At 42.2% G+C, this 25,793-nt stretch overlaps 3 protein-coding genes and 1 long non-coding RNA gene across 10 annotated transcripts in view; 2 read left to right on the top strand and 2 right to left on the bottom strand.

The window, feature by feature from the left end:
• Positions 1–1,293: 1,293 nt before the first annotated feature.
• LOC122555700 (uncharacterized) lies at positions 1,294–7,184 on the bottom strand. Of its 2 annotated transcripts, none has more exons than XR_006313338.2 (3): positions 6,807–7,184; positions 3,241–3,362; positions 1,294–3,016 (listed from the first exon to the last, which is right to left on the bottom strand). It is a non-coding gene; the product is annotated as an uncharacterized LOC122555700 (long non-coding RNA). The 2 variants fall into 2 exon arrangements; XR_015759240.1 differs by lacking the exon at positions 6,807–7,184 and adding an exon at positions 5,905–5,969.
• On the top strand, positions 6,056–15,487 carry dtymk (deoxythymidylate kinase (thymidylate kinase)). The gene is made up of 5 exons (XM_043701732.2): positions 6,056–6,195; positions 6,769–6,877; positions 12,894–12,984; positions 14,429–14,626; positions 15,145–15,487. The coding sequence occupies exons 1-5, from the start codon at positions 6,066–6,068 to the stop codon at positions 15,253–15,255; spliced, it is 639 nt and encodes a 212-aa protein (XP_043557667.1). The 5' UTR covers positions 6,056–6,065; the 3' UTR covers positions 15,256–15,487.
• A 5,099-nt stretch (positions 15,488–20,586) lies between these two features.
• The window catches only part of atg4b (autophagy related 4B, cysteine peptidase), an 81,636-nt gene continuing 76,429 nt past the window's right edge, over positions 20,587–25,793 (bottom strand). For both annotated transcript variants that reach the window (XM_043701723.2, XM_087993867.1), the window contains exons 11-13: positions 25,104–25,160; positions 22,547–22,634; positions 20,587–22,439 (exon numbers count right to left, since the gene is read on the bottom strand). In XM_043701723.2, the coding sequence (XP_043557658.1) occupies positions 22,366–22,439; positions 22,547–22,634; positions 25,104–25,160 (219 nt within the window). In that variant the 3' untranslated portion in view covers positions 20,587–22,365. The remainder of the gene's footprint in view (positions 22,440–22,546; positions 22,635–25,103; positions 25,161–25,793) is intronic.
• The window catches only part of LOC148148362 (uncharacterized), a 65,484-nt gene continuing 62,124 nt past the window's right edge, over positions 22,434–25,793 (top strand). For 4 of the 5 annotated variants that reach the window (XR_015759239.1, XR_015759238.1, XM_087993871.1 and 1 more), the window contains exons 1-2: positions 22,434–22,666; positions 24,745–24,848. The gene's annotated coding sequence lies outside the window, so the exon portion shown is untranslated. The remainder of the gene's footprint in view (positions 22,667–24,744; positions 24,849–25,793) is intronic. The other variant, XR_015759237.1, reaches the window with a different exon arrangement.

Raw genomic sequence — 25,793 nt, 5'->3', positions numbered from 1 at the left:
AATCCTGTGGGACAGGATCTACATGTATTTGGAAAGGCAATTACTGTTTAGGGATGGTCAACATAGCTTTGTGTGTAGGAAATTGTGTATCACAAACTTGATTGAACTTTTTAAATAAGTAACATAGAGGATTGATGAAGGCAGAACAGTGGACGTGCTCTGTATGGACTTCAGGAAAGTGTTTGACATGGTTCCTCATGGTAGACTCGTTAGCAAGGTTAGATGACATGTAATGCGGGGAGAACTGGTCATTTGGATTCAGGACTGGCTCAAAGATAGAAGACAGAGGGTGGTGGTGGAGGGTTGCTTTTCAGACTGGGGGCCTGTGAACGGTGGTGTGCCACATATTTCGGAGCTGGGTCCATTGCTTTTTGTCACTTATATGAATGATTTGAATGTGAATATTGGAGGTATGCTTAGTAAGTTTGCAGATGACACCAAAATTGGAAGTGTAATGGATAGCGAAGAAGGTTACATCAGAGTACAACAGGTATGACATGGAGGTGTCAGTATTTGACTGGGTTGGACTAGGTCAGAAGTCACACAATGCCAGGTTATAGTCCAACAGGTTTATTTGAAATCACAAGCTTTCAGACCACTGTCCCTTCACTAGGAAGAAGTGAAGGCACAGAATTTATAGCAGAGAGATCAAAAGGTCATACGAATGGTGTGAGTGGACATACCGAATAATAAGTTTCTGCAGGTGATCAAACGTGTCAAGTGGTATGAGCAAAGTGTCAACAGCTGAATGGCAAGTGAAAGGATGACCTACAATCCTAATTGAGGCAGAGCGATAACTACAAAAATTAAACCAAGGTAGTGCTGGAGATAAACCAAATGGCTGGAATAACATGTTAGATATAGGAGTCGCATGCTGAGGGTCTAACCAAATTGGGGGAGAAAGTGAGGTCTGCAGACGCTGGAGATCAAAGTTGAAACTTTATTGCTGGAACAGCACAGCAGGTCAGGCAGCATCTAGGGAACAGAAGATTCAACGTTTCGGGCACATGCCCTTCTTCCTGAAGAATCTTCTGTTCCCTAGATGCTGCCTGACCTGCAAGGTCTAACCAAATTAACAAGTAATCCAAAACTGTACAAACTAATTAAGGTAGAGAGATTATAACAGATTACCAAGGTTTTGGTGTCAAAATAAGTCAGTAGAGAAGATTTTACAAATACAGAACAGTATGGTGGGGTTACATGAAGCGCAACATGATCACGGTTGAGGCCATCTTTATGGGTATGGAACTTGACTATCAGTTTCTGCTCGACGATTCTACGCTGTTGTGTATCTTGAAAGCCTTCTTGGAGGATGCTTATCTGATGATTGGAGGCTGAATGTCCTTGACCACTGAAGTGTTCCCTGTCTGGGAAAGAACATTCCTGTCTAGACAGTTTTGTGTGGTGTCTATTCAATTGTTGTTGTAGCATCTGCACAGTCTCATTAATATATCATGTCTCAGAGCATCTTTGCCTGCAGTGTATGAGGTAAACAACATCGGCAGAGTCACATGAGCATCTGCCGTTTACATTGTGGGTCGTGTGCCCACGTGTGATGTTAGTATCCATGTCGATGAACTGGTATGTCTTACAGAGATTGCCATGGCAGGGTTGTGTGGCATTGTAGTCGATGTTGTCCTGAAGGCTGGGTAGTTTGCTGCAAATGATGGTCTATTTAAGGTTTGGCAGCTGTTTGAAGGTAAGAATTGGACGCGTAAGGATCATCTTGGCTAGATGTTCATTGCCATCAATGACATACTGAAGGAGAACACGGTATAGTTCCTCCACTCCAGGGAAGTACTGGACGACGAAGGCCACTCTATTAATTGTGTCCTGTGTCTGTCCTCTGAGAAGGTCATCGCAGTTTTTGCTGTGGCACGTTGGAACTGGCAATTGATGTGTTGAGCATCACTTTGAAAAAGTTCTTTGCCTCCCTCAATTGATGAATCGAGCATTGTGTCACTTTATGACGGCATCTTTCAGCATCTTTAGGTGTCCATTGCATTCTTCCTTGACTGAGCAGATCCTGTATACATGCAGGGCTTGTCCATAGGGAATGGTTTATTTAACACGTTTAGGGTGGAAGCCAGAGAAGTGCAGCATCATGAGGTTATCCATGAGCTTATAGTAGATTGGGGTACAGAGGTGTCTGTCCTTGATGAAGATGCATGTGTCCAAGAATAAGACTGATTCTAAAGAGTAGTCTATAGAAGACTGGTGGTGGGATGAAACTTGTTGATATCATTGTGTAGTCATTTCAGTGATTCCTTGCCGTGAGTCCAAAGGAAGAAAATGTTGTTGATGTATCATGTATATAGTGTTGGTTGAATGTCCTGTGCAACAAAGAAGTCTTACTCGAAGTCTTCCACCCTAAACTTTTGGTGTATTAGGGTGCAAACTTTGTCCCCGTGGCTGTTCTGTGTGTCTGGATGCAGAGCTAATTGTCAAAGATGAAAATGTTGTCGTCAAGGATGAAACAGACTAATTGTAGGATGGCATCTGGAAATTGGCAATTGTTAGTGTTGAGTACTGAAACTGTTTCAGCTATGCCGTCATCGTGGGGAAGGAAGAGAGCATCCCGGGAGAGCACCAAGATGCCACAGTTGTGAGCATTTTCAAAAAAGGAACCAAGGCCGATTGTGGTAACTACAGGGGAATCTTTCTCATAGTGACTGTTGGACAAGTCATCGTCAAGGTCCTTTTTAACCATTTCCTCCCTGTCCCTGAGGAACTCCTCCTGGAATCGCCACGTGGCTTTTGGCCACAGAAGTTGGGTGCACAACTGTCATTTCATCATGTGACAGCTCCAGGAGAAATGCATGTGGTCGAAAAGACCGACACAAGATTCTCCAAGCAGGTGCTCTACTCTCAGCTTTGAAACAGCAGGTGAGCCCCAGGTGGACGGAGGAAGCACTTCAGTGATACTGTCAAGGCCTCACTGGTGAAGTGCAGCATACCCAGATGACCACAAATCCATTGTTGATTGTTGGGAAAACCCATCTGATTCACTAATGACCTAAATGTGTGAAATAAAAGAAAACTCTATCATATCAAACTCCAACAGAAAACTCAAAAAAATAAAGAAACCAGGTGGGCAGCCTAACGTGGGCCTAGACAATGGCATTAACAAACACACATTCTATCAAATAAGCTGTTCTTACTCAGTCTAGTCCATTGCAACATGCAGACATTTTTAAAAATGCAGTAAGTCTCTCAGAAATATTCAAGAAGGCAACTCACCAACTTCATAAGGATCGTTAAGATGGTCAATAACTTCAGACCTTGACAGTGACTCCTTCATCTCTGTATCCAACAGAGGGCGGCAGAGAGCTATGACTGAGGAACATTCCGGGAAGAGTCAGCTTAGTCACCAAAGCACAGCAGGTTAGTCAGCATCCAAGGAATAGGTGAATTGATGTTTCGAGCATAAACCCTTCATCTTGATTATAATCCATTTTGGAAATAGAACCAGTCTGACTCAAGATTTGGATACAGACAGACTCTAACCCCACACCAATTAATGCATTGTCTGAGCTGTCACCTTTTTCTTATGAAACCTTAAGTTATATTAAGAATGTGACTTAAAAGAACTTCTGGGATTTACATATTAATGAACTGAAACCTGCAAACCATTCTAAAAAATGAAAGATTTAACAGCAATCTAGGTTTGTTCAACATATCATTTCAATTGCATGGCACAGTAATCTTTTGCTATAAAATTGAGCTTTTTGAAGAAATAACAAACAGGATTGATGGGGGCAGAGCGGTGGACGTGATCTATGTGGACTTCAGTAAGGCATTTGACAAGGTTCTCCATGGAAGATTGGTTAGCAAGATTAGATCTCATGGAATACAGGGAGAACAATCATAGGGGTGGCACGGTGGCTCAGTGGTTAGCACTGCTGCCTCACAGCACTAGGGTCCCAGGTTCAATTCCAGCCTGCGGTGACATCTGTGTGGAGTTTGCACATTCTCCCTGTTTCTGCGTGGGTTTCCTCCCACAGTCCAAAGATGTGCAGGTCAGGTGAATTGGCCATGCTAAATTGCCCATAGTGTTAGGTGCATTAGTCAGAGGGAAATGGGTCTGGGTGGGTTACTCTTTGGAGGGTCGGTGTGGAATGGTTGGGCTGAAGGGCCTGTTTCCACACTGTAGGGAATCTAATCTAAACTAGCCATTTGGATACAGAACTGGCTCGAGGGTGGTGGTGGAGGGTTGTTTTTCAGACTGGAGGCCTGTGATCAGTGGACTGCCACAAGGATCGGTGCTGGGTCCACTACTTTTCATCATTTATATAAATGATTTGGATGGGAGCATAAGAGGTATAGTTAGTAAGTTTGCAGATGACACCAAAATTGCAGGTGTAATGGACAGCGAAGAAGGTTACCTCAGATTACAATGGGATATTAATCAGATGGGCCAATGGGCTGAGAAGTGGCAGATGGAATTTAATTCAGATAAATGCGAGGTGCTGCATTTTGGGAAAGCAAATCTTAGCCGGACTTATATACTTAATGGTAAGGTCCGACGGAGTATTGGTGAACAAAGAGATCTTGGAGTGCAGGTTCATAGCTCCCTGAAAGTAAGATAACAGGTAGATAGGATCGTGAAGGCGATTGACATGCTTTCCTTTATTGGTCAGAGTATTGAGTATTGGAGTTGGGAGGTCATGTTGCGGCTGTACAAGACATTGATTATGCCACTGTTGGAATATTGCATGCAATTCTGGTCTCCTTCCTATCGGAAGGATGTTGTGAATCTTGAAATGGTTCAGAAAAGATTTACAAGGATGTTGCAGGGGTTGGAGGATTTGAGCTATAGGGAGAGGTTGAATAAGATGGGCCTGTTTTCCCTGGAGCGTCAGAGGCTGAGGAGTGACCTTGTAGAGGTTTATAAAATCTTGAGGGGCTTGGATAGGATAAATAGACAAAGTCTTTTCCCTGAGGTGGGGGAGCGCGAACTAGAGGCATAGGTTTAGGGTGAGAGGGAAACATATAAAAGAGACGTAAGGAACAACTTTTTCATGCAGAGAGTGGTACGTGTATGGAATAAGTTGCCAGAGGAAGTGGTGGAGACTAGTACAATTGCAACATTTAAAAGGCATTTGGATGGGTATATGAATAGGAAGGGTTTGGAGGGATATGGGCTGGGTGCTGGCAGGTGGAACTAGATTGGGTTGGGATATCTGGTCGGCAATGACAAGTTGGACCGAAGGGTCTGTTTCCATCCTGTACATCTCTATGACTCTCTAAATTCTGTCTTTGGGTCCTGCTTCACCACTACCTGAAGAAGGAGCAGCGCTCAGAAAGCTAGTTCTTCCAAGTAAACCTGTTGGATTATAACCTGGTGTTATATGACTTTAACAATGAAGACACCATCGGTATAATAGAAATGACCCAAGTCCTGAAGATCAATTTGTGCAGAGGCAATTAATAAGCCATGTGAGTGGTAAACCTAATTTTTCTTTCCATGCATAGATGTGAGATTTGGAGATGCCGGTGTTGGATTAGAATGTACAAAGTTAAAAATCACACAACACCAGTTAAGTCCAACATGTTTATTTGGAAGCACTAGCTTTCAGAACGCAGCTCCTTCTTCAGATAGTTGTGGAGCAGGGCCCTAAGACACAGAATTTAGAGAGTCATAGAAATGTATAGGATGGAAACAGAGCTGTTGTCTGATGAAGGAACAGCGCTCAGAAAGCTAGTGCTTCCAAATAAACCTGTTAGACTATAACCTGGTGTTGTGTAATTAACTAAATATCTGAGGGGGGGGGGGGTAGTGGGTGCTGATAGAGAGAAGAAGTTGGTGGATCATTTAATCTGAACGATCAACATCTTTTCTCCATCAGCACCTACCCTCCAGCCACACACAAACCGTAGCATAAAATGCTTTGTCCTGCACACTTCATTTCAATGCAGACGGGAAACGATGGCTGGGCCACTCTCTCCGTGGATGCTGGCCTGGTTTCTGCGTCCGCGGCACCGCGTCATCGCTCAGCAACGGTGGGATTTCAAAACCCGCCATCCCGGATCAAGAGCGGCAGAGTCAGCCCGCCTCTTGAAACATGGCTGCTCGGCGGGGCGCTCTCATCGTGCTGGAGGGAATAGACCGATCCGGGAAAAGCACCCAGTGCAGGAAGCTACAGGAGGCCTTGCGGGAGCACGGCCGAGCCGCTGAGGTCCTGCAGTTCCCGGGTAAGCGTGCCAGCGCCGCGCCATGTTTTCGGTTTAGAGCGTGCCCGACCCGCGCCATATTTTCGGTTTAGAGGGTGCCCGGCCCGCGCCATGTTTTCGGTTTAGAGGGTGCCCGGCCCGCGCCATGTTTTCGGTTTAGAGGGTGCCCGGCCCGCGCCATGTTTTCGGTTTAGAGGGTGCCCGGCCCGCGCCATGTTTTCGGTTTAGAGGGTGCCCGACCCGCGCCATGTTTTCGGTTTAGAGGGTGCCCGGCCCGCGCCATGTTTTCGGTTTAGAGGGTGCCCGACCCGCGCCATGTTTTCGGTTTAGAGGGTGCCCGGCCCGTGCCATGTTTTCGGTTTAGAGGGTGCCCGGCCCGCGCCATGTTTTCGGTTTAGAGGGTGCCCGACCCGCGCCATGTTTTCGGTTTAGAGTGCGCCCGACCCGCGCCATGTTTTCGGTTTAGAGCGCGCCTGGCCCGCGCCATGTTTTCGGTTTAGAGGGTGCCCGGCCCGCGCCATGTTTTCGGTTTAGAGCACGCCGCCACCGCCGCCGGTCGTGCTTTCACCTCGCCCTTGTTGCCTGTTGTTTCAGACCGAAGTACTGAAATCGGCGGCCTGATCAGCTCCTACCTGGAGAAGAAGAGTAATCTCGAGGATCACACCGTGCACCTGCTGTTTGCCGCCAACAGATGGGAACGAGTGTGAGCGACTTCGATGTTTAAGTGGGACGAAAAGTTCAACACAGACTCAGTGCTTTCTGTTTGTGTGTGGTGGGGAGATTGGAGTTGGAACATAGGTTGGCTTAAAAAAAACACCCATTCAGACCAATTATGGACCAGACTAAAGCTTCTCAAAATATTTTAAGATAGTCTTCGACCCTTTTTTCTTATTTTGTAAGGTAGATGTGAGGTGCCATGTTGCAGACACCATGCGACTGGTCAAACATTAAGCAAAACACTGAAAGAATTGTGGATGCTGTCAATCAGAAACAAAAACAGACCCAAGGGTCTGTTTCCATGCTGTGCATCACTATGACTCAAAGTTGTTGGAGAGGCTCAGCAGATCTGTGCAGAGAAATCAGTGCTCAAAGTGCTGTCCAATACATTCTCAGCATTGTGGATACTCCACAGTGAGTCCACCCACACAGCTCCAGCTCTAAGGAGCAGTTTGCCAATAGCTGCAGATGGAGACACTTCCTGCAAATGTAACTGTCAGGGACACTGGGAGCGTCCCTTATTTCCCACATTGCACAAGAAGCACACACTGAAGTTTCCTGTCATGATTTCTCTCCAGATTAAGCTAGTTATTCCCTTTAAGTGAAATTAATTAAGTTGGGGATCTGCAGTTCTTTCAAAGACTTTAGTCTATTTGAAAGCTCTTTTCCTTAAGCTAATCATTGTGATTTGGAGGGGATCATGTGTGTGGTGTGTTCCCATGCATCTGCTGCTAACATCCTTCTAGATGGTAGTGGTCGTGGTTGTCAGGTGCTGTCAGAGCATAGAGTTGCACTGCACAAATCCAGACCTTTCGGTCCAACTCGTCTGCGCTGACCAGACATCCCAATCTTACCTAGTCCCATTTGCTAGCATTTGGCCCATATTCCTCTATTCATATACCTATTCAGATGCCTTTTAAATGTTGTAATTGAACCAGCCTCCACCATTTCCTCTGATAGCTCATTCCATTCACACTTTGCATGAAAAAGGTACCCTTGGGTCCTTTCTAAATCTCTCACCTTAAACCTATGCCCTTTAGTTATAGACTCCCCTCCCCAACCTGGAACAAAGACCTTGGCTATTCACCCTATCCATGCCCCTCATTTTATAAAACTCTATAAGCTCACCCCCTAAATCCTGAAGCACACACCAAAACCAATCTGAAACGCACTCTCAGCTGTCTTGCTAAATCTTATTTATGTAGTGTGCTGGATACACAGTGTGCAAAACTGTATTTTAATTGACAAATAAACTATTAAGCCTGACTGTGAAATAATACAATACAGGGCTGAGATTGTGTTCCTTTAGGTAAAATATATTAGAGATCCTGGATTAGTGGTCCTGGAAAAGCACAGCAGTTCAGGCAGCATCCAAGGAGCGGTAAAATCGACATTTCGGGCAAAAGCCCTTCATCAGGAATACAGGCAGAGTGCCTGAAGGGTGGAGAGATAAATGAAAGGGGGTGGGGAAAAAGTAGCATAGAGTACAATAGGTGAGTGGGGGTGGGGATGACACAGAATGCAACCTCGCTGTGCAAATTGCTAAGAAAAACAGCTGTGTATTTAACAAATACATTTGTGAATGAGAGCTAAAGGGAGGGGTGTGAAGGCACTAGCTCACCTTGATGTATTGGTGCATCTTGTAGATGGTACACACTGCGTATATCTTACTACATCAGAGGTAGAGCAAGTGAGTATTCAAAGTGGTGAATGGGATGTCATTCAAGCAGGTTGCTTTCTCTTTGTATCAAGTTTCTTGAATGTTGGAGCTCAGACATTCAGGCATGAATATATCAAGAGCAGAGTTCCCAGCCTCTGTTGGCCTGCTCTTGTAGCTAAAGTGAGAGTGTGACTGGTCTATGTAAACATGCAGTTGAAAAGGTGACACCATCCAACTGGACTATTGATAATGGGGAGATTCAGCAACGGCTAAATAAATACATAATTCGTTGCTGTATGTAATGGAATTGTGATTTGCTACTTAACAGCCCACCGTTATCCAGGCCTTACTGCCTTTATGCACGGGCTGCTTCATTGAGGATTGGTAGATGGAACTGAATGATGTACAAATCATACAGCACTTTCTGATTTTATCATAGAATAAATATCATTAATGAGGCAGCTCAAGATGTTTGGGCCTAGGACACTATTCTGAGGAACTTCTGGTATAGTTTCTGGGGCCCATGACTGGCGAGATTCCCCCTAATTTCCATCAGTTTCAGTTCTGCTGGGACTTGGACAAATACTGCTGTCATTCTCACCTCCACTGTGGACTTAAGCTGTCCATGGGGTGTAGGTTTGCTCGCTGAGCTGTAGATTTGTTATCCAGACGTTTCATTACCTGACTAGGTAACATCATCAGTGGCAATCTCCAAGTGAAGCGAAGCTGTTGTCTCCTGCTTTCTATTTATATGTTTGTCCTGGATGGGGTCCCTGGGGTTTGTGGTGATGTCATTTCCTGTTTGTTTTCTGAGGGGTTGATAGATGGTATCTAGATCTATGTGTTTGTTTATGGCGTTGTGGTTGGAGTGCCAGGCCTCTAGGAATTCTCTGGCATGTTCTCTAGCAAACCCACCAACACTCTCAAACAAAAACTAACAAACTTAAAAGACCCAGTACAACCCATGGACAAAACCAACGTCGTCTACAAAATTCCATGTGAGGACTGCCACAAACACTACGTAGGACAAACAGGAAGAAGGTTAGCCACCAGGATACACGAACACCGGCTAGCCACAAAAAGACACGACCCTCTCTCCCTCGTAGCCCTACATACGGATGAAAAAAACCACCATTTCGACTCGGACAACACATCTATCCTGGGATAGGCTTAGCAAAGACATGCCAGAGGATTCCTAGAGGCCTGGCACTCCCACCACAACGCCATAAACAAACACATAGATCTAGATACCATCTATCAACCCCTCAGAAAACAAACAGGAAATGACATCACCATAAAGCAGTCCATATTTGAACCAAGGTTAAAATGAGCTAGGCGGTGAGTGGCCCTGGAGGAATCCAAACTGAGAATCAATGAGTGGACGTTTGTAGAATAAGTGCCATTTGATAGTACCAATCATAACTTTTGATGGTGATTGGTTGGGTTGAAGTGGTGGAGGCGAGTACAATTGCAACATTTCAAAGGCTTTTGGATGGATATATGAATAGGAAGGGTTTAGAAGGATATGGGCCAAGTGCGAGCAGATGGGACTAAGTTGGGTGGGGATATCTGGTCGGCATGGACGGTTTGCGCTGAAGGGTCTGTTTTCGTGCTGTACATTTTTATGATTCTAAGACATACATGAGCAATTTTCCTATTCGCAGAGCACTTCAGAAAACATCTCCGGGACACCCACACCAACCAACCCCGCCGCCCCATGGCCGAACACTTCAACTCCCCCTCCCACTCTGCCGAGGACATGCAGGTCCTGGGCCTCTACCATCGCCAATCCTTTACCACCCGATGTCTGAAGGAAGAACGCCTCATCTTCTGCCTCGGGACCCTCCAACCCCTTGGCATCAATGTGGATTTCACCAGTTTCCTAATTCCCCCCGCCCAAAAACCTTATCCCAGTTCCAACCTTCCAGCTCAGCACCGTCCTCATGACCTGTCCTATCTGTCCATCTTTCTTCCCACCTATCTGCATCACCCTCCTCTCCAACCTATCACCTTTACCTATTGCACTCTGAGCTACCTTCTCCCTAGCCCCACCACCCTCGAGGCTCCCAGCCTCATTCCTGATGATGGGCTTTTGCCCGAAATGTTGATTTTCTTGCTGCTTGGATGCTGCCTGACCTGCTGTGCTTTTCCAGCACCACACTCTTGACTCTAATCTCTGGTATCTGCAGTGCTCACTTTCGCCCAATTTTGCATTTGTTGAGTACATCCCCAATGTTGGAGTTACAATGGAACACCTTGGCTTGGTCACAGCTAATATGGTAACAAATCCTCAACACAACCGCTGGAATGTAATCAGGGGACTGTAGCCTTTAATTATTCAGTGCCTTCAACCATTTCTTAATATCAGGATAGTGAAGAAGGCATTTGCTATGCTTGCCTTTATTGGTCAGTGCCTTGAGTATAGGAGTTGTGAGGTCCTGTTGTGGCTGTCCGCGACATTGATTAGGCCACTTTTGGAATACCATGCTCAGTTCTGGTCTCTCTGCTATAGGAAGAGTGTTGTGAAACTTGAAAGGGTTCACAAAAGATTTACAAGGATGTTGCCAGGGTTGCAGGGTTTGAGCTGTAGGAAGAAGTGAATAGACTGAGACTGTTTTCCCTGGAGTGTCGGAGGCTGTGGGATATAAAAGTCATAAAGTCATGACGGGCGTGGATGGCGTGAATAGCCAAGATCTTTTCCCCAGGGTGGGGGAGTCCAGAACTAGAGGGCATAGGTTTAGGCTAAGATGGGAAAGATTTAAAAGGCACTTAAGGGATAACTTTTTCACACAGAGGGTTGTGCATGTATGGAATGAGCTGCCAGAGGAAGTGGTAGAGGCTGGCACAATTACAGCATTTAAAAGGCATCTGGTTGATTCTATGAATAGGAAGGGTTTACAGGAAACAGTCCATCTTCTGGAGTACTGGCACCACTCCCTACCTTTTCCTCTGTGGGGCAACTTTTTCACGCAGAGGGTGGTACGTGTATGGAATGACCTGCCAGAGGATGTGGTGGAGGCTGGTACAATTGCAACATTTAAGAGGCATTTGGATGGGTATATGAATAGGAAGGGTTTGAAGGGATATGAGCCGGGTGCTGGCAGATGGGACTAGATTGGGTTGGGATATCTGGTCGGCATTGATTGGTTGGACTGAAGGGTCTGTTTCCATGCTGTACATCTCTATGACTCTACATTGATGACTGCATCAGCGCCACCTCATGCTCCCAAGAGTAGGTTGAACAGTTCATCAACTTCACCAACACATTGCACCCAGAATTTAAATTCATCTGGACCATCTCTGACATCTTTCTCCCCTTCCTGGACATCTCCATCAACGGTGACTAACTCAACTGACATTTTCTACAAGCCCACTGACTCCCACAGATACCTGGATTACACTTCCTCCCACCCTGCCTCCTGCAAAAATGCTATCCCTTACTCCCAATTCCTCAGCATCTGCTCCCAGGAGGATGAGTTCCACCACAGAACACACCAGATGGCCTCCTTCTTTAAGGACCGCAATTCCCCCTCCCACATGGCTGATGACGCCCTCCAGTACATCTCATTCACATCCCGCACCTCTGCCTTCAAACCCCACCCCTCTAACTGCAACATGGACAGAACCTCCCTGGTCTTCACCTTTCACCCCAGCAACCTCCTCATACATCGCATCATCCTCTGCCATTTCTGCCACCTACACACGGACTCCACATCAAAGATATATTTCCCTCACCTCCATCCACCTATTGCACTCACAGCTACCTTCCCACCAGCCCCAACTCCCCTCCCATTTATCTGTCCACCCAAGAGGGTCCCAGCCTCATTCCTGAAGGGCTTTTGCCTGAAACATTGATTTTCCTGCTCTTTAGCTGCTGCCTGACCACTCTAATCTTGACTCTGATCTCCAACATCGGCAGTCCTCACTTTCACTTAGAGGGATATAAGCCAAATGCTGGCAAATGGGACTAAATTAATTTAGAATATCTGGTTGTCACAGACCAGTTGGGCTGAAGGGTCTGTTTCTGTGCTGATCGGCTCTATGACTCTATCTATTGGAATGAATTGAGTTGGCTGAAGGGATTTCAGCAAGAAATAGAGATTGATTATTCACTCAGCACTCCGAGGTGAAGATGGCTATATTTTGATTTAAATTACATTTCCAGAGCATTAGATCAGACTTAGTTATTGGTCCAGCTTTGAACTAAAACATGGTGATGGAAGCACAGAAGCTTCAAACCTTCTGAATACTCTATTTAAATAGTTGTTTAATGTGGGTTTGCTTGCTATGATTGGACTGTTCCGACTGTTACAACATATCATTCACATGTTCTGTGTTCCAGGCCACTGATTAAAGAAAAGTTACAACAAGGGGTCACTCTGATCTTGGATAGATATGCATTTTCTGGAGTTGCGTTCACTAGTGCAAAGCCAGTAAGTAGCAAAAATGAGCACGTGAACTGTGTCGACAAGTCCAAGTCAATCAGACAATTGTTCCCATTTTTCCTGGCACATCGAACATCAAAAGCTTTGTAACAAAAACAAATTGCTGCAGTCAACACTGGATTTGAAACATTAACTCTGCTTTCTCTCCACACATGCAGCCAAATCTCGAACAATTTCTGTTTTTATTTCAGATTTCCAGTTCTTTATTTTATCAGAAAACTTAGGTTGGAATTAATCATTTGTGTTTAAGATAAATTTGGTGACTCTACACTGTGCAAATACCTTACAGTGTGGGAGCAGGCCATTTGGCCCATTGAGTACACCCTGACCCAGATCCACCCCCTATCCTGTGTACTCCCCATGGCTAATCCACCTGGCCTGCACATCCCTGAGCACGGCAGGGAAATTTAGCATGGCAATCCACCTAACCTGCATATCTTTGGACAGTGGGAGGAAACCCACACAGATGTGGAGAGAATGTACAAACTCCACACTGACAGTTACCCAAGGGTGGAATCGAACCTGGCTCCCTGGTAATGTGAGTCAGCAATGCTAATCTCTGAAAAAAGGTGGACTACAAAAAAGTGCCAGCAGTATTCAGCAGGGCAGGCACCATCTGTGATGAAAAGCAGAGTTAAACTTGTAGGTGGTGATGAGCTTTTGTCAGAATTTTGTTTTTTTGTAAAAAATAGATTCCAGTGTCTGTAAACCAACAGAGCTGAAGAATGATCAGGAATCATTGAATCCCTTCAGGATGGAAGCAGGCCATTCAGCCCACTAAGTCCACACCTACCTCTGAAGAGCATCCTGCGTCCCCCCACAGCCCAGCCTATAACTCTGCATTTCCAAATAGACTTTTTGATAGAATTTGGAAAAATAGAGAAATTGAGAGATACTGATTGAAGGAAAAGACTTGCATTTGTATAGCCTCTCTCCTCCCAAAAAAAAGGTGCCTCATGGCCAATGAAGTGCATGTCATTGTAATGTGAGAAATATAGTAACCAAATTTCATGCAGCAAGCTCCCAAAAGCAACAATGTATAATTAATTTTGTTGTTTAAGTATTAATATTGGCCAGAACACAGGAACTTAGTTGAATGGTCTTCAGTTTGCTGACAGAAAACTGTTAGATCTTCAGTGGGGAGGGGGACAGGGAATGCAAGGACTAAAGAATGTGAAAATAGTTGAAAGAAAAAAAATTGCATATCAGTAGCTTCTTTGCAAGACTTCGTCAAGGGCAACCTGTTACAGGTCTTTAGTATTACACTTGAGTTTGACAGGTATGTAGAAAGATATTTCTATTTGTGGGAGAGTCCAAAATTAAAAATAAGGGTAAGGTCATCACTTATTTTGCATGCTAAAGGTGTATTTTTTTAATGCCGTTCATTTCTTCCCTCTTGGCTAACACTGTATGATTTATTTCCTCAAAATAGGATTTCACATTGGAATGGTGCAAACAACCAGACGTAGGTATTCCGAAGCCTGATGTAATCCTGTTTCTTCATCTTCAGCCTTCGACAGCTGCGAAGCGAGGGGGCTTTGGCAACGAGCGGTATGAAAACTATGCCTTCCAGGACTCAGTACTTAAGCAGTTTGAAGAGTTGATGAAAGATGAGACTTTAAACTGGAAGGTATGGGCAGGATGTCTCGAACACTTTACTATCTTATATCCACTCATTACTGTACTATCAACCTCTATTAACCTCTAATTTAAACGTAGAGTGAGTCTCCACAGCCCTCTGTGGTGGAGAATTTCAAAGGTTCACAACTCTGAGTAAAATAAATTCTCCACATCTTGGGACCTCAGTGGCATCTCCTCTATTTTGTTTAAATTGTATCTCTGGTTCTAGTGTCCCTGATAGGGAAAGCATCTTACTAGCATCTACCCTGTCTATCCCTTAACATTTCAATGAGATCACCTCTCATTCTTCAAAATTCTCTGGAGAAGTCTAGGATCACAGTTCTCTGAAAGGAGGAGTGGGTCATTAATGACTTTGTCTTCCTGGGCTTAGTCATTGTCAACGAGAAATGAAAAATTGACTAGGAGGTGGACAGGCAATATCATCCATGTGAATAATGTTGAAAGCATTTTCTTTGACGTGATGATTAGAGATGATTTAACTTCCTTAACTTCGTTTTATCAAAACAGAAACTAGATGCTTCTCAAAGTGTTGAAGATTTACATCAGGAAATACTGTCTCGGGTGAAGAAAACCATTGAAAAAGTTGGCGAGGAACCTATTGGAGAACTCTGGAAATAGAATCCTTTTTCCCTGCACAGACGGTGCGATTTGGGAGAGTGGTGATTAAGAAGATTACTGCACTCCCTTTGTATTCAGTGCTGTGTTCATCCATTTGCACATATCAGCTGCTGTAGAAATTTGTTTTTGCATTGAAGGGAAACGTTCAGAGAGGTCAGTCTAGTACATTTTTCTGAAAAATAGCTATTCAGCAATATTAGCAAAATAAAACTGTTTATAATTTGGTCACCAATCTCCCTTACTTACTTGAATTATGCTGTTTGAATGCATGAGCTTGGATCCTGGTTGTTGGGATGAAAGCTGCTTCACGTCTGGATCTGATCATTCAAGAAATAGTTGAACAGATGTAGGTCATTCAGCCTCTCTGCCACTCAGTCAACTGTTGTCTAATTGTGGACCCAACTCCATATACGTGCCTTCAATCATTCAGATTTCCAGCATTGGATCCCAGATAGCAAGGAGGAACAGGAACTCTGCCAAATGTGGGAAATAAGCCTTTTCCTTTTTCAGTCCCAGTGAGCTTTTGAGTCTCTTTCTTCTGCAGTCCTGAGCCAGTGTTGCTTGTGAATCATAAACCAACTTTGGGACCGAATAAATGGCAGTGACTATTGATGAATAGGGATTAGATATGTGGTTCTTAGAGTCACCAGCCTGGGGGAGCATCAATTTGTATCCATCATGTCATGCTGTGTCAGAATGTTGTAAGTTTCAATGACATGACCCCTCATTCTTCAAAACTCCAGAGAAAACAGTCATCAGGGTTTATGTTACTCGCTCCATCAAAATTTGAATTTCTCTCTGCAAATGCAGTAGTGCTAAATTTCAAATTTAAGATTAGATTTTTTTGCTAATCAAAAGCAAAAGGCACGTATATGGAGTTGGGTCCACAATTAGACAACAGTTGACTGAGTGGCAGAGAGGCTGAATGACCTACATCTGTTCAACTATTTCTTGAATTTTGATTTATAGGTGGACTTAGTGTCTTGAGCTCTGCATTTAGCCTCACTGACTTCATTCAGAACTCATAAGCATCTACTATGAGCAACTCCTTACAGCCATGTTTATGCCCTCTTCCCCCACCCAAAGATCAGAGTTGATCAGTAGACTATTCAGCCCATTGAGTCTATCCTACCATTCTAGATTATCTCCATGCAGCTTACCTGCTCTTGATCATTTAATTTTATTAGCCTCCAAAAACATCAATTTCATCTCAAACTTGCTGAATGACTAAGTTTCCACAACTCAGAAGGTGGTGAATTCTCCACCTTAGAGTGAATTAATTCCTCATCTCAGTTTTAAAAGGCCCACCATTACCCTGTGATTTTGTCCCCTTGTTCTAAAGTCACTAGCCAGGGGAAATATCCTATCTATCTACCTGTTGTAAATTGCAATGAGATCACCTTTCCTTCCTCAAAACTCGGGAGAATTCAAATCCAGTTTTCTCAGTATCTCATAAAACAGTCTCACCATCGCTGGGATTAATCTGTAAGCATCCACTGCATACTGTTTATGATGAGATCTAAAATGTACATAATATTCCAGATGAGGTCTCACCAAAACTCTACAACTGCACCAATACACAATTTATATTCAAATCCTCTTGAAATGAAGACAATATATTTTTGCCTTCTGTTTGCTGCCCTGCATGCTAGTTTTTAGGGACTCGTAGACAAAGACACCCACATTTCTCAACTCATTTCTATTTAAGAAGAGATCCACCTGTTTTTTTAATCAATGTCAATAATGCCAGACTTACTTACATGACATTCCACCAGTTATTTCAGCCCTTTCAGTTAGCCAGTTCATTGACTTGAAGCCTTCACACATCCTCTGTACAACTTGCATTCCCAACCAGCTTGCCTTCAGCAAATTTGGAAATATTCCAATTGGTCCCCACATCCAAATCATTACACAAATTGTAAACTTAGCACTGATCCTTGTGATACTTCGCTATTAACAGCTTGTCATCCTGAAAATGATCCAATTATTCCTAGTTTCTGCTTTCTATCTAGTAGCCAATCCTCAATCCATGAAGTATATTTTCCTCAGTCCCATGCGCTTGAATTATATTTTATAATTTCTTATTTGGACCTCTATCATAACAGAAGGCATCATAAGAGAATCCACAACGACTGGTTTTCAATTTTTCTTTTAAAAATCGATGCGACAAGTAACATCCGCAAAACAAAATTCAGGCAAGTTTGTGAAATGATTTTCTTTCATAAATCATTTGCTATCTTTCAGAAAACATAGAATTATGTAAGAAAAATCCACTATTTCAGTTGCTGCTACTTTTGGGGGACAAGGCATACCGAAGTACTTTCTACATTTGTCAGTTAGATCCCATATTGTAGCTGTATTGAATCAGCTTAGTCAAGCCAGCAGCAAGTTCTAGAGCACATGTCTTGAGTACCAATGCTAGAATATTGTCAGGACCCGCAGCCTTTTCAGTGTCCAGTGTCTTTAGCTGTTTCTTGTTTTTACATGCAGTGAAGCAAATTGGCTGAAGACTGATACTGGGGTTCATTGGAGAAGGGCAAAATGGACTTAGCACTTATAGCTGAAGATTCTTGTGAAAGCTTTAACCTTATCTTTTGCACTAATATACTGAACTCCTCCATCATGGAGGATGTGGACATCTGTGGAGTCACCTCCAGCGAGTTGTTTAAAATGGCCATACATGACCATATAGGACAAATTATAAGAGATCATATTTTTCATTTTTTGGGACCATGAACTGAAATGGAAGTCAGAGTACTGTAGCTGGAATGCCTGGAAAGTTTTGCAATCTGAAAATCAAGAGGAATATATTCAGCTTCTGCTTTTTTGAAAGAAGCAAGATGGAAAATGAGGTGCTCAGTGGCACCAAGCATTTTCCAAGTTAAGCAAGTTGTGAATTCTCCACCCCAGAGTGAATTAATTCCTTCTCATCTCAGTTTTAAAAGGCTCACCATTAGCCTGTGATTATGACCTCTTTTTCTAAAGTCACCAGCCAGGAGAAATATCCTATCTATCCACCTTGCTGTGGTCTGTTATAAGTTTCAATAAGATCCTCTTTTCTTCTTCAAAACTAATGGTAGTGCTCATTGTTTGAGGGGAGGTGTCATAAAGCTGTAAATCCCAAGAACAGAGTGTGGAAAAAAGTATCCGGAGCCTGCAGACAGAAAGCATCCTCTCTCCAAGTCTTGGCAGGGGAAAATTCAGAAAAGGCAAGAAAACCTAAAGAATTAATCTAAGACCCAAGTTTGCCTGAGCAACCATCGAATCAAAGAATGACTGTCACCCTATAGAAAACAGCCTGTCATCATTAAAGAAATGTGGAAAGGAGAAGCCAGGGAACTATAGACCGGTGGGCAAGATGTTGGAGGGGATCCTAAGGGACAGGATTTACATTTATTCAGTAAGACTGATTAGGGATAGTCAAGAAGGGTTTCAGCCTGAAACATTTACTTTCCTGCTCCTCAAATGCGGTTGATCTGTTGTGCTTTTCCAGTTCCACATCTGTGGACTCTGGCTTCCAGCATCTGCAGTCCTTACTGTCTGCTATTTTTTCCTCATTGTCTAATCATGACCGAGAATAATATTTATATAGTTTGAAGGAGTATATTTTTCAGTCACATCAATTATAAATACTTTGTTTTCAATACTTAAGTTTTTAAATTGTTACTAAGCAGCCATCAGGAAATTGGTTATTTAGGGTCTCATTTGGATTTTATACACTGCAATGTAAGGTTTGGGAGTTTGGGATTTGTGTATATTTTAATATTTGGAGTTTTGAATTTTGAACAAGAATACCTTGGTCTTCTTTGCATCTTAAGGAGTTTAATGATAACCCTGTAGTTGTTGCTGTTGCCACAGTAATTTCTTTTAAAACACTATTAGAGAGCGACTTCCTCGAGGTTCATGGGGTTTTGTTTAGTTAGTTCACTCAAACTCTCCCAACATAAAGAATGTAGTGCATTTAGCTTTCAGATAGAAAATTCTGGATTTTTTTGGAGCTTGGGAAACAGCCATAGCTTGGTGGGGGAAAAGCTTTTATTTTAGTCAAGCAGTTTGCAGAAATATTGGCTGAAGCTGAATATTTAAAATGGTTGTTCCTGAGAAATTTTGTTTCAGTTAAAATTATGCAGGATTAGTTTAGTTTTTAGCAGGTGTGAAACCCTAATGAGGTGTAATGTGATGCTGTGTGTTCTGGCTTTATTATATTAAGTTAATTCAACTAATTGTTCAGATTGGAAAGTGTGGTTTTCATTTGTGGAGATAGTGGGTAGCTACATTGTGTTACTGCAATACTTTGCATTAAGTTGGTATTCTGAGGCACACAGAAGATCGCAAATTAGGTTCATTGAATGTACAGGTCCTAAACAAATCATTGACTACCCTTAAATTAATTGTGGTGAAAACTGTTCGATTTATATATTTCAGTATCATTTATTTTCGTTTGGATTTTGAGTTAGTGGCATATGGTCTGTGTGAACAAGGTAATTTAGTGATTAACTTGTCAGTATTTGTAGCCTTTTTTCAAAAAACAAATGTATAAATTCCCTTCAATGATAATTGGAATTTGTTTGCATTGAGTATCATGGACAGACATAGTAAACATTGAAAAACATTAGGTGAGAAGGATCAGGATTTGATTTTGTTTTGTTTCAGGGAAAAACACAAAACTTAAATCTTCCATTTCAGTTCACAGAAATACTGGTTGAGAAAAACAAATTAATTCACAAAGTTTGAAACTTTCAAATGTGAACTTTTACACTAATGTAACGGGCCGGGTGCTGGCAGGTGGGACTAGATTGGGTTGGGATATCTGGTCGGCATGGACGGGTAGGACCGAAGGGTCCTCTTCCATGCTGTACATCTCTATGACAAGTCAGGATAGAATGTGTTTCCTCAGCAGACATATTTGGTTAGAATGCTAACAGGGTGACTTGAAGCTGAGAGGCCGAGTTCAATTGTGTGAATAGTCAAGGAAATTGAAAAGAACAATTTAGTAAAACCTGTCGATGTGATTGAGAAAGGAATTCTCTCGTGTTTTCATACTATAAATGGATAGTGATGGGATAAATGGCACTTAACTGTTTCAAAATCTTTCAAATGGTCAAATAGCTATTATTCTATTTTAGATCTCTTCTGTGTAACAGAGATTTACTGTTAAAACCAAATCTCGCAACATTGTCTGTATTTCAGTGAAAGAGCTTATTAAATAAAAAAGCAAAGTAGATCTATCAAACCAAATCCATCTGGAATCATTACATTTTGTCAAGGTGAAAGAAAAAAAGTCTCTCAAAATTGGTCAAATACAAAATACAATCTGTTCAAATATCAGTGTGTTATTTAAAACAATTTATTCAGATACATTATATTTTCAGCAGTCCATTTATCAGCCTCTTCAAAATAGGTGCTATTTAAACATGGTTCACAATTAACTATTCAGCACACTGGCAGAACTGTTCCTTTGCTGCAGTAATTGTACCTTTTCGATTAAACTGAGAACATGACCAAATTCCCATAAACCTATTTATTACCTGTACAGTATTAAATGAACTGTTGGCAGTCAATCTTGACAAAACCATGGCAATCCTATTAAAACGCAGATAACCAGCACCAACGTCTTCTATGACAGTTAGTAACTTGGGGAGGACTGACTAAAAGAATTTTGTGCCTAAAGATGTTGTAATATTCTTTACTGCTCTCTTTATCCTACCCTATAACACACATACATATTTGCTTGAATGTTTTTATACATTGTTTCAATAACTCAATCAGCTGATATAATCACAATGTCAACAACAGCAAATATACTTCATACACTTCGAAACAGTTCACAATCTTAAGTGTTAATTATATGAAGTGGCTAACTGAAATATTTTATGGGTTTAATGGCAACCTATTGTTCTTTGGTTCTATAAATGCTATTTACTATTGTGCTTTACTACACCTACTGTTTTAACTGAGCAGCAAATAACCTCCCTCTAACAAACATGAATATGGAGTCCATCATAAGATATCTGTCACAGCGAACACCCTGGCATAGCACTTACAGAATTTTCAAATATAGTAAGAACAAATATATTTGGACATACATCAACTTGTGCCCATGTGTTCAATAGCATAATTCATTTTAATTAGCTAAATGCAGGCATGGTGAAACTGACATCCAGTAGACTGAACTAACATAGCGTTATGCTCCTGCATTGATTATAATTCAGTAATCTGCTTCATAGGACTGATGCGTGACATTTGGTCCTCAAATGAATTTGATCAAGTCCAACACGTTAAGATCTAAACCTGATTCTAGGATCAGTGGTAGATACATCACTGAGCTGTTACCTCTGTATCCCAAAGTTGCCCTTGAGCAGCTCAACTGATAACACAATACAGCACAGCCTTTTCTTCTTGCTAAACAGTCTGGAAATGCAGGGTGGTCAAGTTAGTGCATCTCAAAGCCAGCAATAGAGCTGAAAAGGCAGAGAGTCATTAGAAAGAAAATAAAATTTCCCTAAATTATACAGGAAGCCATTAATTGCATCCTTTAAGGAAAATCCTCCCACACTTCTACCTGTTAACAAGCCCAGGTTTACCTACAATTCTCTGTTCAATGTGGGTTTAATTAACCCAACTCTGTATGAAGAGAGGTGGTTTAATACAAGTCCCTTTGACATCACAAGAGGAGAAAATCCAATCAGTCTGCAATCTTGTCCACTTATTTTCTGTTGCTTCAACAGGACTCCATTCTTGCTGCAGGACTGCTGACAAACAAGCTGCTGGATAAAACCCCAGTAGCTTTCAAATTATGTCCTTCAGTATGCTCCTAAAGTACAACAAAAATTTGCTGAAGAACACGATAAATATGATGTGTTGGTAAAGCAGAGTCAGGTTTGCATTTAGTCATCAAATAGTCTTAAGGATGATGAGCTCACAGATGAGGGATATATTTTCTCAGAGGGGTCCAGAAGAGTGCACACCTTCTGAGTATCCCAGTGCACTGATGGTAATAACATGATTTAATGAAACCTGTGCCAATTTGCCAATCCTTCAGAATACTGGCAGCATGAGAATCACCAAACACCTTGCTCTCAGACAACTGAATTCAGGAAATGTCTTGTTTTATAATGAGAGGATTTCAAAATCTTCATCTTCAGAATCAAAGAATCGTTCCAGTCTTTCAGAATCTGTAAAATCTGAAAAGAAAACACACATTTTAGTTACTTAATCATTCTCAAATTGGTGCATTGCAGTTCACCCAACAACAATGGAATGAAGTTCAACAGGAACAATTTCTTGTTACCAGGAGTAAGACAGTGGACATCTGGGAAGCGAGCAGTCTGATAATCCATCAATTCAAACATCAGTAACGCATCCTTCTCTTGTGAAATCTGCAGAGACAGACAAGTTCTAAGTGAGAGAGGCAAGTGATCATGCCTTGTTCCAACTGCAGCAAAATGGACGATACGTGGGAACACTTATTTATTTAAAAGTTCAACCACACAAAATAACATGGTGTGATAGAAATTAAATCCCCATGAAGTGAATGTTCATTACACAAGGCAAACATGCAGCAAGAAGATTTAGGGGTGACTTGATAGAGGTGTATAAGATGATTAGGGGTTTAGATAGGGTCGACAGTGAGAATCTTTTTCCACATATGGAGTCAGCTATTACAAGGGGGCATAGCTTTAAATTAAGGGGGGGTAGGTATAGGACAGATGTTAGGGGTATGTTCTTTACTCAGCGAGTCGTGAGTTCATGGAATGCCCTGCCAGTAGCAGTGGTGGACTCTCCCTCATTATGGGCATTTAAGTGGGCATTGGATAGGCATATGGAGGATAGTGGGCTAGTGTAGGTTAGGTGGGCTTGGATCGGCGCAACATCGAGGGCCGAAGGGCCTGTACTGCGCTGTATTCTTCTATGTTCTATAACAATTAGGCCATTCACTTAAGGTTTCCAGGAAAAAAAAGGGCAGACACAGAATTTGATCCTCAAAATAAATGATTAACAGAATATGACTTCTAAAAAGCAATTCTTAGGAGGACAAATTATTGCAGCAATCTTAGAAAAAGTATGTTGACGTCATAGTGATCCTGACACACAGTATATTCTGTTTCACTGTACAATCAGATTGGAAGTTACATAATAATTAAGTATTGTCCGCTGCATTGGCAAATGACATGTCTTTTTCCACAAAACTCAGACTGAGTTTCTTGGTTTGGGTCACATGGTCAGTATGTTACCAGGTTCAGGTCCCATCTGCACTGGAGGGGAGGCATAACATGTCTGAATGAGTTCATTAAAAATAGTTACCCTTAAGAGACATGCTCATGCTCTCATCACTGTCATAGCATGTGACCTAAGGAGATAGAGGTCTCATACTCCTGGAACACTTGATGCATAACACACTTCAGGAAGCATGTTGTTGAATGCTTTCTGTTATCATGTAATGTTTGTGTATAACTGTTAGCTGTAATAAATGCCTGTTGAATTCAATACCATGATAGCCACTTCTGGTTAGAGTGATAGCATAAGCATTGCCCCATTAGATAAAATACTTTGTGAAGCTAAACTCTCATTACTTCTCAAGTGCAGCTTAAAATCAACTGATTTTAAGGGGAGACAATGGCATATTGGTATTATCACTGGATAGTTAATCCAGAGCTGATGTTCTGGGACCTGGCAGATGATGGAATTTGAATTTGATAAAAATCTGAAAATTAGAGCCTAATGATGACCACGAATAATTGCAGATTATCAGGAAAATGCATCTGGTTCACTAATGTCCTTCAGGCAAAGAAACTGCCATCCTTACCTGGTCTGGCCTACATTTGAGTTCAGACACATAGCAATATGGTTTACTCTTAACTGCTCTCTGGGCAATTAGGAATGGACAATGAATGTTGGCCTAGCCAGTGACTCCCTTATCCTGTGAATAAATAAAAGTTTCTGCAATATTCCCTTAAACATTAATTAAACTCAGTGACCAAAGTCTTGGCTTAGTTGATTAAACTTTGCTGCCTTATAGAAGCACAGCTTTCCCTCATTAGAATTTTTTAAATTCCTTCTTGGGATGTTGGTGTTGCAGGCAATGCCAGTACTGTTGCCCAACCCTAATAGCATTTGGGAAGATGTTCATGAGCTGTGTTTTTGAATCCCAGTGATGGAATCCCCACATCCAACCTTGGCTGTAGTAAAGCTGGATGGCAGGATAGCGCAAGTTCAACCACGTTTTTCTGCATTGAATTGCATACAACTGAGCAACTTGCCAGATCATTTTGAGAGTAGTTAAGAGTCAATCACATTGACTGTGTTGCATTGCAGGATACAACATTCCTCCCCTTAAAACAAGCTTATCTTAAAGATATTTCTAACTATAAAGTAGCTCTCTACTATAAAAAATAATCTGTATTGTGGTATCTCCCATCTTCAGGGTACTAAAATTTTCTTTACAGGAAATTGGATACTTATTTCGGAGTGTCGTCTTTGATTTTATAGGTCCTCCGGGACTATGACGACTTTACCTTTATAGGCTGAATCAGTGTGACCTGTTGACAGGTGAGAATGCTACAATTGAGCCATACCTGACAGTTCCGGATCAGGTAAGCAATTTCTGAATGTTTCAAATTGCTATTCTGAAATGGTATGTATACAGATACTAGAACCTCTGCAAATTTATTTTTTACTGATATAAACAGGCATGAGAAAGCTAACTCTCTTCCTATGTTTGCTGTGCTTTCTAGTCTCAGTGACCAAATGACCCACTTTAAATGGAGCGGGTGAAGGTGAACAGATTGGCAGAACCACCTGATATTTCATTATGAGGATCCAATTTATTTTAATAGAGTTAGTCTCACCATTTTCATTCGTTTACACCAGTCGTTAAAATCCTCCTCTGTGCTGCAGAAAAAGCCCTGTGGGAGAACAAGATAGTCAAAGGTTAATATCAGCACAGGTGTTGACATATAGTCACGTAACTTTGATATCCACCAACTCGAATAGGAAGCAGCTTGCAGACATAAATACTACTCAAGAGGAACCCAGTGAGGGAATCTCCACATCCAACCTTGGCTGTAGTAAAGATGGATGGCAGGATAGAACTGAAATAGGGAGGTAGTATGTGGGGTATCGAATGTGATGAATGTCTGAGGTATCTCAAGGAAGGGAGGGAGAGAGAAAGAGAGTGAGTGTGTGTGCACGCGCGCGTGGAATATGGAGGTGAAAAGATGGTGTGTAGGGAGAGCTGAGAGTCGGGTAACTGGTTTGAGATGCAACTGTGAGGACATATCATTCGGTACGAGCCAAGTCTAAAAATGTGCACCAACTGCTGTGGCTTGAGCCAGTGTTGGGATCTCCTGACAAAACAGTGCAACCTAGATCCACCCCCATGCGCCTTTCCACAATTTACATCTTCAATTGCTGTTAATCAGATATATTGGAACTTCTCATATCTTAGTTTTTGCTATTAAGAGATTAAACGTAGGCCCAAACATAGATCATAGAATCCCTACAGTGTGGAAACAGGCCATTTGGCCTAATAAGTCCAC

This window comes from Chiloscyllium plagiosum, unplaced genomic scaffold, assembly GCF_037043375.1.
Source record: "Chiloscyllium plagiosum isolate Xiang-an unplaced genomic scaffold, Cpla_swu_hap1 HiC_scaffold_13, whole genome shotgun sequence".
Taxonomy (NCBI): Eukaryota; Metazoa; Chordata; class Chondrichthyes; order Orectolobiformes; family Hemiscylliidae; genus Chiloscyllium; species Chiloscyllium plagiosum.
The sequence above is the reverse complement of the archived record's forward strand: the minus strand, read 5'-3'. Positions and strand labels throughout refer to the sequence as shown.